Source organism: Erpetoichthys calabaricus, chromosome 16 (assembly GCF_900747795.2).
Source record: "Erpetoichthys calabaricus chromosome 16, fErpCal1.3, whole genome shotgun sequence".
In the NCBI taxonomy this organism is placed as follows: domain Eukaryota; kingdom Metazoa; phylum Chordata; class Cladistia; order Polypteriformes; family Polypteridae; genus Erpetoichthys; species Erpetoichthys calabaricus.
Genome location: NC_041409.2, coordinates 60,072,520 through 60,092,341, shown reverse-complemented (window position 1 = coordinate 60,092,341; position 19,822 = coordinate 60,072,520). Strand labels below are relative to the sequence as shown.

General features: G+C 39.2%; 1 protein-coding gene across 2 annotated transcripts in view; it reads right to left on the bottom strand.

Moving 5' to 3' along the window:
- The window catches only part of syne2b (spectrin repeat containing, nuclear envelope 2b), a 524,337-nt gene that overhangs the window by 339,117 nt on the left and 165,398 nt on the right, over nucleotides 1-19,822 (bottom strand). Inside the window, exons 46-49 of one of the 2 annotated variants that reach the window (XM_051919949.1) lie at nucleotides 13,052-13,185; nucleotides 10,381-10,510; nucleotides 4,353-4,643; nucleotides 444-577 (exon numbers count right to left, since the gene is read on the bottom strand). The exons of the other annotated variant lie outside the window; for it this stretch is intronic. Of the exons in view, the coding sequence (XP_051775909.1) occupies nucleotides 444-577; nucleotides 4,353-4,643; nucleotides 10,381-10,510; nucleotides 13,052-13,185 (689 nt within the window). The remainder of the gene's footprint in view (nucleotides 1-443; nucleotides 578-4,352; nucleotides 4,644-10,380; nucleotides 10,511-13,051; nucleotides 13,186-19,822) is intronic. 2 annotated transcript variants of the gene reach the window in all.

Here is a 19,822-nt window from a genome sequence, read left to right as displayed (position 1 = left end):
GACAAGAGCACATGGCTTTACCTATTCACATCACATGACTATCTGAGGAGAGGGAACAAAGAATATAGAGAGGAGGAGAATGTTCATCAGCGGTGCTCCTCTTAGGGGTCTGTGTGACGGCTGTTACACTTCCTCCTTTCGGTTCACAATTTTGAACTAATGATGCACAGTAATGAGTAACCTTGTGAAAATGTAGGTGACATAAAATTCAATAGAGTGAGCAAACATGCTACTCAGAAGTGCAATTTGGCATAGAGAAAGTGAGCCAGAGAAACATAAGAATTTTAAACTTCAAGTAAAAGCGCAGAAACAACTAAGAGGTTGAAGGAAAATGTAAAGTGTGCCCTACAAAGAACAACAAATGTCTACAAAGGAGCACAGTAGTCGCACTTCCTTAGCTTCCAGTGAGCCGGGTGTATTGCAGCGCAATGATGAAAAATTACCTGTGGTGCCTTTGGGGGTCTCCTTGAATGTCCAAATTCAACGCAGAACATTTTTGATGAGTGCTGCTGGCATCAGATGTTGACTGAAGATTTTCCACTTGTATATTTAGATTTTCCAAAGTTCTTCCTTTGTCCTGAAGTCAAATATAAAAACAAAAAAACAGAAAACAAGAAGTTTGCTTTACTGATACGGTATGTGCAAATACACCAGCTTGAATTTGTCCATCTAAGAGTCTGCCATCACTGTTATGGGCCATGACGACTGCAAAGCTAGCCATTTAGCTGCTCAGACACTATAAACGAAAGGCATCCACTAACATCAGATAAGCCCTCAATAGTGTCCTTAAAGGGATACTCCACTTAAAAATGGTATTTTTTATATATGTTACTTATCCTATGCAGTTTGCAGTGGCAGTTGAGAAAAAGTTTTCATCTCATATTTTCATCGAAAATGGACCTTACAAAGTTTCTGACACTACAGAACCCAATGACAACAAACGCGGAACAAAATCAAATAATGTCACAAACAAGACTCTTGACCAATGAATGAAGGGGAGAGGCGGGTCTTCAATTCAAAAGCTCAATCCTATGTGAAGGGACTTCCTATTTGCTGACTACTTTCCTTTTCCGAGATTATTCAATTTAACAATATTTTAGCAAAAAAGACACGCATTTTGCACATTGTTAGCGTACAAGTGGATGACTTGACATGTGGATTTTGTGACAAAAGTAACAAGATTTTTGTTATGGTAAGCTGTTTTCTCTGCGTTGATCACCATTATACCATCAGAAATGTTGTTATGTCTATTTACATAAAACCATGAGACTAATTTTTTTCTGCCATCTCTGCAAACTACACGGGTTAAGTAACATATAAAAAAAATCATATCATTTTTGGGAAGAGTATTCCTTTACTGATTGATGGTTTATTCCAGGGGTGGGCAAATTCATTCCTGGAGGGCCGCAGTGGCTGCAGGTTTTTGTTCCAACCCAGTTGCTTAATTAGAAAATAATCCTTGCCAATAATTACATTTCATGGCTTGTTAGTGCTTTAACTCTGCTATGTCAAGTCATTCTCATATCCTAGATTTTTTTTTTCCTTTCTAAGGATATCATCCAAATGATTTGAAGTCTAAAACAGATGGGTAATTCTCAGTGCTTCACTTTTTTCTCTTCACTTTCCTTCCAAGTATTTAATTAAACCAAATAGTGCACGATAAATACACACAGGTGTAAAGGGTAACAAGCAAAATGGATAACTGCTGGTTTCTTTTGTCATTTGCATATTACTGCTAATAAGGAGCAATTAAAAACCAAGAATGCAGCTGTTTAAGACTTAAATAAGCAATAAGGGTTCATAATCTTAATGAGGGAGACAACTAAAATGAAGCAGAAGTGTTTCTAGAGCAATAAGTGCTTCTTATTAAGCAATTGGGTTGGAACAAAAACCTGCAGCCACTGCGGCCCTCCAGGAATGAATTTGCCCACCCCTGGTTTATTCCATTTTATACATACTTGAGCTTAACAACAATATATAGATTTAGGTGTTTGGCTGACACTTTTCTAAATCAAAATCATCTTAAAATTCCATAATTTGGGTTAATTTTAAATTAGTTTCATTACATTTAGTTATATTTCTGCTTCGAAATATAGGTTTTCAGATCATAGAAACCTATCTTTAGCATTAGCTTCCTGACTGAAAATCTTTTTCTAATAGTTATATATTTTTTTCATTTTTTTTCCAATGTCCTCTTTGTTTTTTCAAGTGTCTCTATTTTAAGTATCTGTTACTATGATATTGCTATGCAACAACCCTCAGAGGTGCGCAGTGCTGACGCATCACTGTGATGGGGTAAACGGTCAACCCAGTGCACTTCCGGGTCATCCAAGTTTGATTCTCGGTGACGACCTTCTGGCTTGTATTTTTGAGGCCTCTTCTCTCGGTCACCTCAATTATTTAAGAAAACTGCCCTTTCTTTTGGCAGACATACCAACAGATCATGCGGGTGTAAGTTAAGAGTACAGTATATGCACCTTGACAGAACATTAGATGACTCTCTTGGAGTGACCAGTGAGTCAGTGTTGAACTTATCCTGTAGCCACGCGATTTACAGTTGAGAGAATAAACTTGCTACACCTAACTTTTTATTCTCCTAGTAAGATGATAGGATTTCTAGTAAGTTGGCATTCTTTTTTAATTTCAAGAACAAGAGTCATAAAGTCTTCAGGGGCCTCAAATGGTAAGAAAAATTTGACATGTTGCTCCTAACCTTCAATAGAAGAATTTAAAGGAGAGAAAAAAGAAAAACTTGCACTCAGATAAAAGTGTTGTGTCTAATCTCAGTCTCTGCTTTAATACTATTATTCTCTATCCTTGAAGTTGTTGTTCTGCTGGCACCAAACAGTGGTCCGACAATACCAAATGTCTCAGGTCCTACCCTGTTCTCACCACAGGAAAACACTGAAGTTCATAGTCCAGGATGCACCACGGCAGGGTGGCTGGAACTCCAGTGGCCTTGTTATTAAGCAGGAAGGATGGCATTGGAATTGGGGAGTCATGGTCTGCCCCGGGAACTGAGAAACTAGCAAGGCCCAGAAAAGTTCCAGGGTGGATTGAGGGAGTGCCTCTTCCAATGACACCCCTCACTGAGGTACATGAAGACAACAGGTCATGAAAGATGGTGGTCCACCTGACCTTGTAACTAAGGTTAGAACTCTGCTTAAAAATATGTCCCACGTACCTCTGTAATGAATAAAAAAAACTCTTGTCAGACAAAAATCAAGAAGTGTGACTGTGGTAACATGAGGTCCGCGGCCGTTTGGCATTTTAAATAGATAATCACTGCATTCTCGTCTTTGTGTGGGGGGCTGTGGTAGCGTGGTGAGCGGTTCCCGGGCCCTGCACTTAATGCACAGGTGTAGGATCGTCTGTGGCCCTAATTGACGCCGGGAGCTGCTAATCAACATAACTGTGGCATGTCCCCATTTTAATAGGGTGGATGAAGAATCAAGAAAAGACAGAAGTTAAAAGAAGAAAGAAAGAAGGCAGGAGGCGGAAGGAGCCAGTGCGGGAGTGAGTGAACTGAGGAGAGCAGGCTCGAGAGAGAGAAAGTAGGCAGCTGGGGAGTGAGCCCCGAAGACGAGTGTGTGGTCCACACTCGGGTGGGGGTGGTTGGAATGGTTCAGTCCGGCTGAGCTGCAATGAGGAGTGACCGAAGATTAGAAACGCAGAAGATGGGGACAACAGCGGGGGTTAAGGAGGCTTGGGAGTAGAGCCCCAATGTGAGCACCCTGACAGTTGGGGAACCAAGCCGAGGTCTGGAGGGGGAGCCTTTCCATAGCCATGGGACAGCAGGGACCCGGAACCTGAGGTTCCGTCTGCTGTTAGGACAACACCTCTGCTGCAAGGCCAGCATGGAATAAGCAGAGGAGCTGCCAGAGAGAGAAAGAAAGAACTTGGCTTTTTAGTAAAGACAGCTTCCTGCCAACCTCGTTTTTAATGGATTTATTGATTGTGATTTTAACCTCCATAGAAACACCTTTTTATGGAGTATTTATTTATTATGGATATGGGAGCACTGCACATTGAACACTTTTGGATTGTTTTTAATAATAGCACTGTACACTTCTGTACTTTCCCCTTGCTTTATGTGGTGTCCTCATTTGTATGGCTCATCCCATCATGACTATCGATGGTGTTGGGTTCAGCAGGCTCTCAAATGAGAAGAAGGAGAATGGAGTCGGACCTGCACCGTCACAGTGACACACACAGCTATTCCTTAGATTGATAAATGAGAATGGAGGACCTGCTACTAAAAATTATCTAAGAACCCCTTGTCGTTGGTTTTTCAGTGCCTTCACAAGTCATCCCCTCCCTGTGTGCACACGACACCATGGACCAAGCCTCACCATATGATCATGATCTCTGGCTTCTTCTCTCATTGAGCTGGACCATTGCTCCTCTTCCTGGTTCATCTGATCAGGGCTTTCAGAAGAGGGCAGCTGGAAGCACAAATCTTCATAACGCTCCCTCAAATCCATGAGACTGTTTTGGGTGTCCTGGCTCTGAGTGTGCAGACTTTCAGGTTCCTGGGTAAGAGCCACACGGCCGGAGGACGTCAAGTGAAGTGTCAGTGAATCCCCAAGGGCGCTTAGCTGAGTGAGTGTTTCAACTTCATGGGGGGCCGACTCCAGAATACCCTGTGGACACAGCAGGTCTCCTCTTAACAAAACTCATAGCAGGAGCAGAGTTATTATTAGATTACATTTTAATAAAGGCTGAGCATTCGTGTGATTGTGGCTCAACAGCTGTGTGAATACAAAGTTAAGTACAATTATTACAGTGTGTACTGTTAGACAGCTTGTTCACTTAACATTTTAAGTGTTAATTATATTACTGGAAGCAAACAATCAACCAGTTTTTGTTTTATACAGCACCCTTCATCATGACACAGCGGTTATTATTAAGCAAACAAGAACAAATTTGAAATGAACATGAAAAACACGAGACTACCAAATACACAGAAGACAAAGGTATGGGAGCTCTCTGAAGGAAATATGAACGACATGAAGCGCAAATGACTTTCCTCTTACGTTATATACAGCAGTCATTATGTTTCTGTTGTTATCCATCCATCTTTTATGGCTGCTATGTATTGATATCGTTTGTTTTGATTACGTTTTTTGTTTTATTTATTTATGTTGCTGTTTTTCAAATATATTTTTCTATATATTTTGTTTTCATTTTGTCTCATTTGGGGCTGGTTGTCACTTGTTGTATCTATGTAATATTATTATTGATATTTTGTTGTACATCGGAACCTTGGTTCACGAACGTCTTGGAACACGTAGAAATCGGTTTACGACCAAAAAGTTTGCCAAACTTTTGCATCTGTTCACGACTACACACTCGGTGTACAAACAAGCCAGTTTCCCTTTCGGTTTGTGGGCGCCGATGATTTCCGCACGTGTTCAGTCTCTCCTTGTGCATTCCCTGTGCAGCAAGCGAGAGACACACACACAGACGCACGGGGGAGAGAGAGACACACAAACACACACGCACGGTGAGAGAGACACACACACATGCGCGCGCGAGAGAGACACACACATACGTGCACGCGCGCGAGAGAGATAGTCAGCAAGCGAGAGAGAGAGGGCTGGCCGCATAAGGGCTTGTTATTAAAGAGACAGATTCCAGCATTGTTTTAACCTCGTTGTATTTAATGAAGACTTTTTTCTGTTGGATTTTAACCTCCACTTCACTTCTGTTTACAGCGATCGGTTTGTAGCCTGCATTGTTGCAATGTTTCTTTTCTTGGTGGTTTATTAAATTACAGATTTTTCAAATGTTCATTTTTTCCCTGTGCTTAAAACTCATTAAAAAAAGTGTTTTTAGCAAGCGGTTCTTAGCGCTATAGCGCAAACTCTTGCAGTGTTAGTTTTCTCTGTTGTTCAAGGTTTCCTCAGTGTTATTCAATGTTTTTACATTTAGTTTACTATTACGCTGCACATTCTATGGTATAATTAACTATATTTGTGCTTAATAATCTTTCAAAAAAATATATTTACATACAGTTTGTATGGTCTGGAATGGATTAATTGTATTTACATACAATCCTATGGGGGGAAATTAATTCGGATCACGACCAAATTGGGTTCCGACCAGAGTTTTGAAACGAATTATGGTTGTGAACCAAGGTTCCACTGTATATTGCTTTCTTTGCTCTTAATACTATATGTAGTCTCTTTGTGGAGCCCAAGGAGGCAGGGCCACCTGATGACTCAGATGCTTTACTAACTGTAGTTTTTCAGCATTATATGTTGCAGTCCTTGATTATATTTTCTTGTTTTTGATTATTGCATTTCCTGGCTCTTGACCCTTGCATTTGACTAAGGTGCTGTTTTTTGATTTTGTGATCAAAAGATTTTGTTGCTTTCAGCTTTGTCTTCTTATTTTGTAGTCCATTTTACTGCCTTGCCATTTTTGTGCTCTTTTTAAATTAGATTTTCATTCTTTATAATTAAAAAAATCTTTTGTTTTGTTTGTTCTTTGAACAAGAGGTTAATATTTCCCTATCCTCCATCTTGGACATTTACTGAACATTTAATATTTAAAATCTTTTTAAAGCCCCATTTTTGAGCCTGAATCATTGCGATATGCTTGATGAATTTGGTCGCCTGTAGGTTTAATGTGGTGTGAGTAGGTGCACTAGTAAAAGGAGAATTGACTGCAATCAAGTAGAAATTCAAGAAAGACATTAGCCTCTAAGCACTGTTCATAATGCAGCAACTATCAATGTTTGTGGCAGGGGAAAAATAAAAGTCACTACCCTTGTGCTATGGTGGTCTTCAAAAACACAAGGGGTATGTTCATCATGCGGATCAGATACTGACATTCTACCCTCTCATGTACAAACAACAAAAAAGATATGATAAGAAAAGTGCAGAAAGAAACACACTTCTACTGATCCAGCTGCGTCATTGGACTGTCTGTTAATGGCTGTTTCAAATCATGTCACACAAAAGACAATACTATATCTGTACAGCAGTGGACACCACACATATCATTCCTACTGTATATTTGTTGTTGTTTTGGTATTTACATATTACTGTAATACATAATAATACATATGTATAATAATATTTTTCCTTGCAAATAATAATTCAAACTTTTTAACTCATTTTTCTGGGGGTAAATATAACACTAAAGAGGCTACATGAGCACCAGATATATGAAATAAACACTAAATGAATCCATAAGAAATAATAGAATCTTAGCAAAATGAAACACAGTTCATACCACCATTATGTTAGTTTGTTTTATTATTGTCAACACCATTACAGATATTCTTAATGTGGATGCTGCCCTGTTGCTTATAGTTACGACGTCTGTTGTTGGGTGTGGCGCACAATGTCATCTCACTGCCACTATGAAGTGACAATGAACATCACCACATCCAAATCTTTACATTTATAATAAAATGTCATTCCTGGTGCACAGTTAAGTCAGGGAAAGGACTATAGACCAGGCTTACAACTTTGTTTTACTACTTTAATTTTTTTTTTTTTTTAATTTTTGGGTATCTCATTTTGAGACTTGTTTTTTTTACTCCTGCCTGGTATTAAATACCAATCATCTGAAACACCTTTTTTCATTTTAATTTTTAAAGAGTTGTGTCAGAGTCAGCACATGTCAAAACCCCAAAAACAAAAAAGAAATTCCAACAAAGGTAATAATAATAATAATACATTTTATTTATATAGCGCCTTTCCCATGCTCAAGGCACTTACAGAATATAATAAAGAACGGCAGAATATACAGTATATAGCATTGTACAAACCAGATAAATAAATAAAGAAGATTAAGACAGTAAATTCTGAAAAAAAACAGACAACATAATTGATGATCTAGCACACACATACAGGTTACATTGGCATCTTGACAGAGAAGTAAACTGAGAGAAAGGTAATAAAGTCAAGTAGAGCTAAAAGCCTTCCTAAACAGATGAGTTTTTGAGTTGTTTTTTAAAAGAATTCATGGAGTCAGCTGACCTGATTAATTTTGGTAGGTCATTCCAGAGTCTGGGCGCTATACAGCTGAAGGCCCTGTCACCCATGGAGTGTAGATTAGTGAGGGGCACAACAAGATTACCAGAATCAGAGGACCTTAGTGGGCGGGCAGGCACATAGTGATGGAGGAGGTCACTGATGTAGTTTGGTGCGAGGTTATTTAAAGCTTTGTAGGTTATTAGTAGGATTTTATATTCGATTCTGTAGGACACAGGGAGCCAGTGAAGACGGAGCAGGATGGGTGTGATGTGCTCGCTGCTGCTGGTTCGAGTAAGGACTCTTGCAGCTGAGTTTTGAATAAGCTGGAGCTGTGATATAAGATTAGAAGGGGCACCTGCCAGTAGGGAATTACAATAATCGATGCGGGATGTGATAAAAGCATGGACAAGTTTCTCAGCATTAGAGAAGGAAAGGAAGGAGCGAACACGGGATATGTTACGGAGGTGAAAGTAAGAAAGTTTCTTAATGTGATTTATGTGGGTGGAATAAGTGAGGGAGGAATCAAAAATGACACCAAGATTTTTTACAGTAGAGGCAGGTCTGATGAGATCACTGCCAAGATGGACTGGGAAGAATCTCATTTTATTAAGTTGCATTTTAGTCCCAATTTGCAGGAGTTCAGTTTTTATTGCAATTTAATTTTAAAGAGTTCTGCTCCATCCAGGTTTTAATTTCACTAAGGCAGGTTGTGAGCTGAGAAAGCTCTGATGAAGTTCCACTTTTAACATTGAAGTAGAGCTGGGTATCATCTGCATAAAAATGATAACCCAATCCATAACTACGGATAATATGGCCAAGGGGAAGCATATAAATACAGAAAAGCAGAGGATCAAGGACAGAGCCCTGAGGGACTCCTTGTGTGACTGGCACGGAGTTGGATCTGCTGTTGCCAAGACTAACAAACTCTTGCCTATCACTCAGATAGGACTTGAACCACTGGAGGGCAGTGCCAGAGATACCCAGCATGTTCTCCATTCTGGACAGTAGGATGTCATGTCTGACTGTGTCAAATGCTGCACTGAGGTCTAACAGAATTAATATGCTAGTTTGTCCAGAGTCTGCTGCCATAAGCAAATCATTGGTTACCCGTAGCAGAGCAGTTTCACAGCTGTGCCGCGCCCTGAATCCAGACTGAAAGGGTTCCATCAAATTATTAGAGGTTAGGTAATTGGTGAGTTGGGAAGCTACAACACGCTCAAGAACTTTTGACAGGAAAGGTAAATGGGAAATAGGCTGGAAATTGTTAAGATTGTCAGCATCAAGGCCAGACTTTTTTAACATTGGGGTTACAAGGTGTATAATAACCCAGGAAAAAAATTAAAAGGAAACTGAATCATAACATAAAGGAGCAGCCAAGATTTGAACCTAGTTCCCAGTGCTGAAACATAATATGTGTATGTGGATTATTGAGAGAATGATAAAAAAAAAGACAGAAACCTCATCAAAAACAAAGCAACGGGTCAAAACTGTGTGAGATTTAAAACTGGAAATGAAAACCAAGTGGCAAGACAAGAATCAAAAGTCAGTGGCAAAATGACGTTGTAATGATAAGCACAAAGGAGCATGATGGCCTGTTTGAAAATGAAACTAACAATCACTAAAGAGAAGTGTATCCACTGAGGGATAAGGCATAATGCGGCCATCGCTGAAAAAAAAAGCAAGACGTGAGCAAAAAACAAACTTTTGTCAAATCAATTTAAAATAAGAAATAAACCACAGAAACAGAATCCTCTGATTAGAAATGATAAAATACACAAAATATGCATATAACAACACATGAACAGACAGACAGACAGACAGACAGACAGAGAGTGAGAGAGATAGATAGATAGATAGATAGATAGATAGATAGATAGATAGATAGATAGATAGATAGATAGATAGATAGATAGATAGATAGATAGATAGATAGATAGATAGATAGATAGATAGATAGATAGATAGATAGATAGATAGGAAATACACTATATAATAGATAAATAGCTAAATAGACAGAGAATGCTATGATGAAAAAATAAACCATCAGGCTTGATAAACAAGCCAAAATGGGAAGGTTTCTTTTCTAATACTGTCATACACACCTATTGATTATTCTGGGTTTTGGGAAGTTTTAGGTGTGGTGGTGGTTGTTGCAGATACAAGCTGGGATCAAGGCTCATTATAACATGTCCAAATATATAGATAGCATAGGTACCTAGGCTACCTACAGACATGGCTGTCACACAAGCTAGCCTATCATCACATATGTGAAGGAGAACGTATACAAGACACAGGCCTTCTCCCATCATGAACCTTCTTAACTAGAATACATCACAATGTATTGAAGAAGATGTAATCTTTGTAAAAAACAAAACAAATGCCATTTTACCTGTGAGATGTAGTCAGTAAGCTGAGGTGCCACAGAACTGAAGTCCTCTGAGCCAGGCACAGGTGGAGAGAGGCTCATTTCCCTGGTCAATTCACTATTTTGAGGCTCAACAAGATCATCTGCAAATGAACTATAAGGAAAAATTAAGAGATGTTAACCACACCTTGGGAAGGATCTTCAAAAACTGGAGAATGGACAAGCACTGGAGAACTTCAAAAACAGCACAAGGAAAAGTCCTAATAAAGGATCAAAAGCAGTCAGCTAAAAAGGAAGAGGAGTTTGATTGTTCACTTCCTCGACTTTAAGAATAACTTAGCTTACCAGTTACTGGAGATGTATTCTCATCTACCTGTAGCCTGCTATGATTGTTTGTACTCACAAAACTCAAAAGGCACGCCTCAATTCTAAAGACTAGGCTTGTATTCCCACACAGTTCACTAAGTAGGCCTCACCAGCACTAAGTAAGCCTGACCCCCAAAACTCAAGAAACAGGCTTTTGGCCTGCACAGACAAAAGAGAGGTAAAGCTTATAAATCTCAGCATGGAGAGGGAAACCATATTAAACTCCCGGCTCAAAAACAATAAAAACATTCACTTAAAAAATAAAAATGGATAACTGTTAACAAAATGTTGTTTAAAAGTAAATAGAATCAAGACAGATATTCAAAAAGAAATACCCAAAGACAAAAGCAAAATTTCAAAAAAAAAGATGATCAAAAGGAAGGAAATCCAAAGTTGGGATAGCTAAACAACAAAAGCTTGAAAGTACTGCTTAAGGGTCGTAGTGGACTCCTCATTGTCAACCTGCAGACAGTGTTCAGAAGCCAATAAGAAGGCTAACGTGTTTGGTTATATAGCACCCTGATGTGTGGATAACAAGTCCAAGGAGGTTACGCTCAAGCTTTATAACACACTGGTGAGGCCTCATCTGGAGTACTGTGTGCAGTTTTGGTCTCCAGGCTACAAAAAGGACATAGCAGCATCAGAAAAGGTCCAGAGAAGAGAGACCACGCTGATTCGAAGTCTACAGGGGATGAGTTATGAGGAAAGACTAAAAGAGCTGAGCCTTTTCAGGTTTAAGCAAAAGAAGATGAAGAGAAGATATGATTAAAGTGTTTAAAATTATGAAGGAAATTAGTACAGTGGATCGAGACTGTTAATTTAAATTGAGTTCATCAAGAACACAGGGACACAGTTGGAAACTGTTCACACAAACATCAGGAAGTTTTTCTTCACCAAGAGAACTATGGACATATGGAATAAGATACCAAGTAGTATGGCAGACAGTAGGACCGTAACTCGACTTGATGTTATTTTGGAGGAAATAAGCAGATAGCCTGTTCTCATCAACATTTTTTTATGTTCTAATATACTGGGCTGAGGACACTGAGACTTTTATAAAGGCTGAGGATGGACCCCTACATACAAAAAACAGGACTGAGAACCACTTACTGTAAATAAAAAATACAAAAGGACAAAGAGAAAAAAATCACAAGATAGTTGACAAGTTAAACAAAAAATTAGAAAAAACAGTTTCATTACAAAATACATGTAAACAATACACAAACAAGAGCAAAAGGAACAAAAAAAAGTACTTAAAAGACTAAAGCTGGGGATGAAATCATGACAGTCATATTGGTCCAAACCCAAGGAGCCCAAGCTTAGCCAAGAATCAACATGAGAGCCTGGATGGGAGACCAGGCCATGGCAGAGATCCCCTCACACAAAGGCCAATTTGGTATTCCTAATGAACTTGACATCTCTTTGGACTTTAGGAGAAAGCTTATCTGAACACAGAAAGAACAGGCAAACACCTTATAAATATGAAACATGAACAAGACTGCACTCTTGGAAACTGCTCTGCAGTTCTGAGGTGCTAATGCAACAAAGAATTGTGTAAGTTACAGTTTTATGATATTCTAAGTTCTGCTGCCCAGATTACTGCCTTCTGCTCAGTGCTACTGGGGCAGGCTCAGTCTGTTTCTCCATGGATTGGGTTGGTTGGATTAAGCAGGTTCAGAAATGGATGGATATTCAGTAATTGAAAAGCCAGAGTTGGGTGAGGCACCGCTGAATATAATGCAGTTCAGAAAGAGAGAGACAGAGATAGACAGAAAGAGCTTACTATTTAAAAGTAAAGAATGGCACTCAGTGAGCCTCATCCACCAACTAGGCAGCACTGATCAAATCCTGTTATCGGCCATAATGAGGAGCTGTCCACAGCAGTCTGACAAGAGCACATGGCTTTACCTATTCACATCACATGACTATCTGAGGAGAGGGAACAAAGAATATAGAGAGGAGGAGAATGTTCATCAGCGGTGCTCCTCTTAGGGGTCTGTGTGACGGCTGTTACACTTCCTCCTTTCGGTTCACAATGTGAACTAATGATGCACAGTAATGAGTAACCTTGTGAAAATGTAGGTGACATAAAATCCAATAGAGTGAGCAAACATGCTACTCAGAAGTGCAATATGGCATAGAGAAAGTGAGCCAGAGAAACATAAGAATTTAAAACTTCAAGTAAAAGTGCAGAAACAACTAAGAGGTTGAAGGAAAATGTAAAGTGTGCCCTACAAAGAACAACAAATGTCTACAAAGGAGCACAGTAGTCACACTTCCTTAGCTTCCAGTGAGCCGGGTGTATTGCAGCGCAATGATGAAAAATTACCTGTGGTGCCTTTGGGCGTCTTCTTGAATGTCCAAATTCAACGCAGAACATTTTTGATGAGTGCCGCTGGCATCCGATGTTGACTGAAGATTTTCCACTTGTACGTTTAGATTTTCCAAAGTTCTTCCTATATCCTGAAGTCAAATATAAAAACAAAAAAACAGAAAACAAGAAGTTTGCTTTACTGATACGGTATGTGCAAATACACCAGCTTGAATTTGTCCATCTAAGAGTCTGCCATCACTGTTATGGGCCATGACGACTGCAAAGCTAGCCGTTTAGCTGCTCAGACACTATAAATGAAAGGCGTCCACTAACATCAGATAAGCCCTCAATAGTGTCCTTAAAGGGATACTCCACTCAAAAATGGTATTTTTTATATATGTTACTTATCCTATGCAGTTTGCAGTGGCAGTTGAGAAAAAGTTTTCATCTCATATTTTCATGGAAAATGGACCTTACAAAGTTTCTGACATTGCAGAACCCAATGGCAACAAACGCTGAACAAAATCAAAAAATATCACAAATGTCCATGTGAAAATGTCACATTACTCGTGTTGCATATTCCATACGTCAACAAGACTCTTGACCAATGAATAAAGGGGAGAGGCATGTCTTGAAATCAAAAGCTCAATCCAATGTGAAGGGGCTTCCTATTTGTTGACTACTTTCCTTTTCCGAGATTATTTAATCTAACAATATTTTAGCAAAAAAGACACGCATTTTGCACGTTGTTAGCGTACAAGTGGATGACTTGACATGTGGATTTTGCGACACAAGTAACAAGATTTTTGTTATGGTAAGCTGTTTTCTCTCTGCATTGGTCACCATCATACTATCAGAAACGTTGTTATGTCCATTTACATAAAAACATGAGACTATTTTTTTTCTGCCATCTCTGCAAAGTACAAGGGTTAAGTAACATATAAAAAAAATCATATCATTTTTGTGAAGAGTATTCCTTTACTGATTGGTTTATTCCATTTTATACATACTTCAGCTTAACAACAATATATAGATTTAGGTGTTTGGCTGACACTTTTTTTAATCCAAATCATCTTAAAATTCCATAATTTGGGTTAATTTTAAATTAGTTTCATTACATTTAGTTATATTTCAGCTTCGAAATATAGGTTTTTCAGATCATAGAAACCTATCTTTAGCATAAGCTTCCTGACTGAAAATCTTTTTCTAATAGTTATATATTTTTTTCATTCTTTTTCCAATGTCCTCTTTGTTTTTTCAAGCATCTCTATTTTAAGTATCTGTTACTATGATATTGCTATGCAACAACCCTCAGAGGTGCGCAGTGCTGACGCATCACTGTGATGGGGTAAACGGTCAACCCAGTGCACTTCCGGGTCATCCAAGTTTGATTCTCGGTGACGACCTTCTGACTTGTATTTTTGAGGCCTCTTCTCTCGGTCACCTCAATTATTTCAGAAAACTGCCCTTTCTTTTGGCAGACATACCAACAGATCATGCGGGTGTAAGTTAAGAGTATATGCACCTTGACAGAACATTAGATGACTCTCTTGGAGTGACCAGTGAGTCAGTGTTGAACTCATCCTGTAGCCACGCGATTTACAGTTGAGAGAATAAACTTGCTACGTCTAACTTTTTATTCTCCTAGTAAGATGATAGGAATTCTTGTAAGTTGGCATTCTTTTTTAATTTTAAGAACAAGAGTCACAAAGTCTTCAGGGGCCTCAAATGGTCAGAAAAATTTGACATGTTGCTCCTAACCTTCAATAGAAGAATTTAAAGGAGAGAAAAAAGAAAAACTTGCACTCAGATAAAAGTGTTGTGTCTAATCTCAGTCTCTGCTTTAATACTATTATTCTCTATCCTTGAAGTTGTTGTTCTGCTGGCACCAAACAGTGGTCCGACAATACCAAATGTCTCAGGTCCTACCCCGTTCTCACCACAGGAAAGCACTGAAGTTCATAGTCCAGGATGAACTACGGCAAGGGGGCTGGAACTCCAGTGGCCTTGTTATTATGCAGGAAGGAAGGCATTGGAATTGGGAAGTCATGGTCTGCCCCGGGAACTGAAGTTCTGAGAAACCAGCAGGACCCAGGAAAGTTCCAGGGTGGATTGAGGGAGTGCCTCTTCCAGTGACACCCCTCACTGAAGTACATGAAGACAACAGGTCATGAAAGATGGTGGTCCACCTGACCTTGTAACTAAGGTTAGAACTCTGCTTAAAAGTATGCCCCACATACCCCCATAATGAATAAAAAAAAGTCTTGTCAGACAAAAAGCAAGAAGTGTGACTGTGGTAACATGAGGTCCGCGGCCGTTTGGCATTTTAAATAGATAATCACTGCATTCACGTCTTTGTGAGAGGGGCTGTGGTAGCGTGGTGAGCAGTTCCCGGGCCCTGCACTTAATGCATAGGTGTAGGATCGTCTGTGGCCCTAATTGACGCCGTGAGCTGCTAATCAACGTAACTGTGGCATGTCCCCATTTTAAAAGGGTGGATCAAGAATAAAGAAAAGACAGAAGTTAAAAGAAGAAAGAAAGAAAGCAGGAGGCGGAAGGAGCCAGTGCTGGACTGAGTGAACTGAGGAGAGCAGGCTCGAGGGAGAGAAAGTAGGCAGCTGGGGAGTGAGCCCCGAAGAGGAGTGTGTGGTCCACACTCGGGTGGGGGTGGTTGGAATGGTTCAGTCCGGCTGAGCTGCAATGAGGAGTGACCGAAGATTAGAAACGCAGAAGATGGGGACAACAGCGGGGGTTAAGGAGGCTTGGGAGTAGAGCCCCAATGTGAGCACCCTGACAGTTGGGGAACCAAGCCGAGGTCTGGAGGGGGGAGCCTTTCCATAGCCATGGGACAGCAGGGACCCGGAACCTGAGGTTCCGTCTGCTGTTAGGACAACACCTCTGCTGCAAGGCCAGCATGGAATAAGCAGAGGAGCTGCCAGAGAGAGAAAGAAAGAACTTGGCTTTTTAGTAAAGACAGCTTCCTGCCAACCTCGTTTTTAATGGATTTATTGATTGTGATTTTTAACCTCCATAGAAACACCTTTTTATGGAGTATTTATTTATTATGGATATGGGAGCACTGCACATTGAACACTTTTGGATTGTTTTTAGTAATAGCACTGTACACTTCTGTACTTTCCCCTTGCTTTATGTGGTGTCCTCATTTGTATGGCTCATCCCATCATGACTATCGATGGTGTTGGGTTCAGCAGGCTCTCAAATGAGAAGAAGGAGAATGGAGTCGGACCTGCACCGTCACAGTGACACACACAGCTATTCCTTAGATTGATAAATGAGAATGGAGGACCTGCTACTAAAAATTATCTAAGAACCCCTTGTCGTTGGTTTTTCAGTGCCTTCACAAGTCATCCCCTCCCTGTGTGTACACGACACCATGGACCAAGCCTCACCATATGATCATGATCTCTGGCTTCCTCTCTCATTGAGCTGGACCATTGCTCCTCTTCCTGGTTCATCTGATCAGGGCTTTCAGAAGAGGGCAGCTGGAAGCACAAATCTTCATAACGCTCCCTCAAATCCATGAGACTGTTTTGGGTGTCCTGGCTCTGAGTGTGCAGACTTTCAGGTTCCTGGGTAAGAGCCACACGGCCGGAGGACGTCAAGTGAAGTGTCAGTGAATCCCCAAGGGCGCTTAGCTGAGTGAGTGTTTCAACTTCATGGGGGGGCCGACTCCAGAATACCCTGTGGACACAGCAGGTCTCCTCTTAACAAAACTCATAGCAGGAGCAGAGTTATTATTAGATTACATTTTTAATAAAGGCTGAGCATTCGTGTGATTGTGGCTCAACAGCTGTGTGAATACAAAGTTAAGTACAATTATTACAGTGTGTACTGTTAGACAGCTTCTTCACTTAACATTTTAAGTGTTAATTATATTACTGGAAGCAAACAATCAACCAGTTTTTGTTTTATACAGCACCCTTCATCATGACACAGCGGTTATTATTAAGCAAACAAGAACAAATTTGAAATGAACATGAAAAACACGAGACTACCAAATACACAGAAGACAATGGTATGGGAGCTCTCTGAAGGAAATATGAACGACATGAAGCGCAAATGACTTTCCTCTTACGTTATATACAGCAGTCATTATGTTTCTGTTGTTATCCATCCATCTTTTATGGCTGCTATGTATTGATATCGTTTGTTTTGATTACGTTTTTTGTTTTATTTATTTATGTTGCTGTTTTTCAAATATATTTTTTTATATATTTTGTTTTCATTTTGTCTCATTTGGGGCTGGTTGTCACTTGTTGTATCTATGTAATATTATTATTGATATTTTGTTGTACATTGGAACCTTGGTTCACAAACGTCTTGGAACATGTAGAAATCGGTTTACGACCAAAAAGTTTGCCAAACTTTTGCATCTGTTCACGACTACACACTCTGTGTACAAACAAGCCAGTTTCCATTTCGGTTTGTGCGCGCCGATGATTTCCGCACGTGTTCAGTCTCTCCTTGTGCATTCCCTGTGCAGCAAGCGAGAGACACACACACACACGCACGGGAGAGAGAGACACACACACATGCGCGCGAGAGAGAGACACACACACACACGCGCGCGCGCGAGAGAGATAGTCAGCAAGCGAGAGAGAGAGGGCTGGCCGCATAAGGGCTTGTTATTAAAGAGACAGATTCCAGCATTGTTTTAACCTCGTTGTATTTAATGAAGACTTTTTTCTGTTGGATTTTAACCTCCACTTCACTTCTGTTTACAGCGATCGGTTTGTAGCCTGCATTGTTGCAATGTTTCTTTTCTTGGTGGTTTATTAAATTACAGATTTTTCAAATGTTCATTTTTTCCCTGTGCTTAAAACTCATTAAAAAAAGTGTTTTTAGCAAGCGGTTCGTAGCGCTATAGCGCAAACTCTTGCAGTGTTAGTTTTCTCTGTTGTTCAAGGTTTCCTCAGTGTTATTCAATGTTTTTACATTTAGTTTACTATTACGCTGCACATTCTATGGTATAATTAACTATATTTGTGCTTAATAATCTTTCAAAAAAATATATTTACATACAGTTTGTATGGTCTGGAATGGATTAATTGTATTTACATACAATCCTATGGGGGGAAATTACTTTGGTTCACGACCAAATCGGGTTCCGACCAGAGTTTTGAAACGAATTATGGTTGTGAACTGAGGTTCCACTGTATATTGCTTTCTTTGCTCTTAATACTATATGTAGTCTCTTTGTGGAGCCCAAGGAGGCAGGGCCACCTGATGACTCAGATGCTTTACTAACTGTAGTTTTTCAGCATTATATGTTGCAGTCCTTGATTATATTTTCTTGTTTTTGATTATTGCATTTCCTGGCTCTTGACCCTTGCATTTCACTAAGGTGCTGTTTTTTGATTTTGTGATCAAAAGATTTTGTTGCTTTCAGCTTTGTCTTCTTATTTTGTAGTCCATTTTACTGCCTTGCCATTTTTGTGCTCTTTTTAAATTAGATTTTCATTCTTTATAATTAAAAAAATCTTTTGTTTTGTTTGTTCTTTGAACAAGAGGTTAATATTTCCCTATCCTCCATCTTGGACATTTACTGAACATTTAATATTTAAAATCTTTTTAAAGCCCCATTTTTGAGCCTGAATCGTTGCGATATGCTTGGTGAATTTGTTCGCCTGTAGGTTTAATGTGGTGTGAGTAGGTGCACTAGTAAAAGGAGAATTGACTGCAATCAAGTAGAAATTCAAGAAAGACATTAGCCTCTAAGCACTGTTCATAATGTGGCAACTATCAGTATTCATGGCAGGGGAAATATAAAAGTCACTACCCTTGTGCTATGGTGGTCTTCAAAAACACAAGGGGTATGTTCATCATGCGGATCACATACTGACATTCTACCCTCTCATGTACAAACAACAAAAAAGATATGATAAGAAAAGTGCAGAAAGAAACACACTTCTACTGACCCGCCTGCGTCATTGGACTGTCTGTTAATGGCTGTTTCAAATCATGTCACACAAAAGACAATACTATATCTGTACAGCAGTGGACACCACAAATATCATTCCTACTGTATATTTGTTGTTGTTTTGGTATTTACATATTACTGTAAAACATAATAATACATATGTATAATAATATTTTTCCTTGCAAATAATAATTCAAACTTTTTAACTCATTTTTCTGGGGGTAAATATAACACTAAAGAGGCTACATGAGCACCAGATATATGAAATCAACACTAAATGAATCCATAAGAAATAATAGAATCTTAGCAAAATGAAACACAGTTCATACTACCATTATGTTAGTTTGTTTTATTATTGTCAACACCATTACAGATATTCTTAATGTGGATGCTGCCCTGTTGCTTATAGTTACGACGCCTGTTTTTGGGTGTGGCGCACAATGTCATCTCACTGCCACTATGAAGTGACAATGAACATCACCACATCCAAATCTTTATATTTATAATAAAATGTCATTCCTGGTGCACAGTTAAGTCAGGGAAAGGACTATAGACCAGGCTTACAACTTTGTTTTACTACTTTAATTTTTTTTTTTTTTAATTTTTGGGTATCTCATTTTGAGACTTGTTTTTTTTACTCCTGCCTGGTATTAAATACCAATCATCTGAAACACCTTTTTTCATTTTAATTTTTAAAGAGTTGTGTCAGAGTCAGCACATGCCAAAACCCCAAAAACAAAAGATAGATAGATAGATAGATAGATAGATAGATAGATAGATAGATAGATAGATAGATAGATAGATAGATAGATAGATAGATAGATAGATAGATAGATAGATAGATA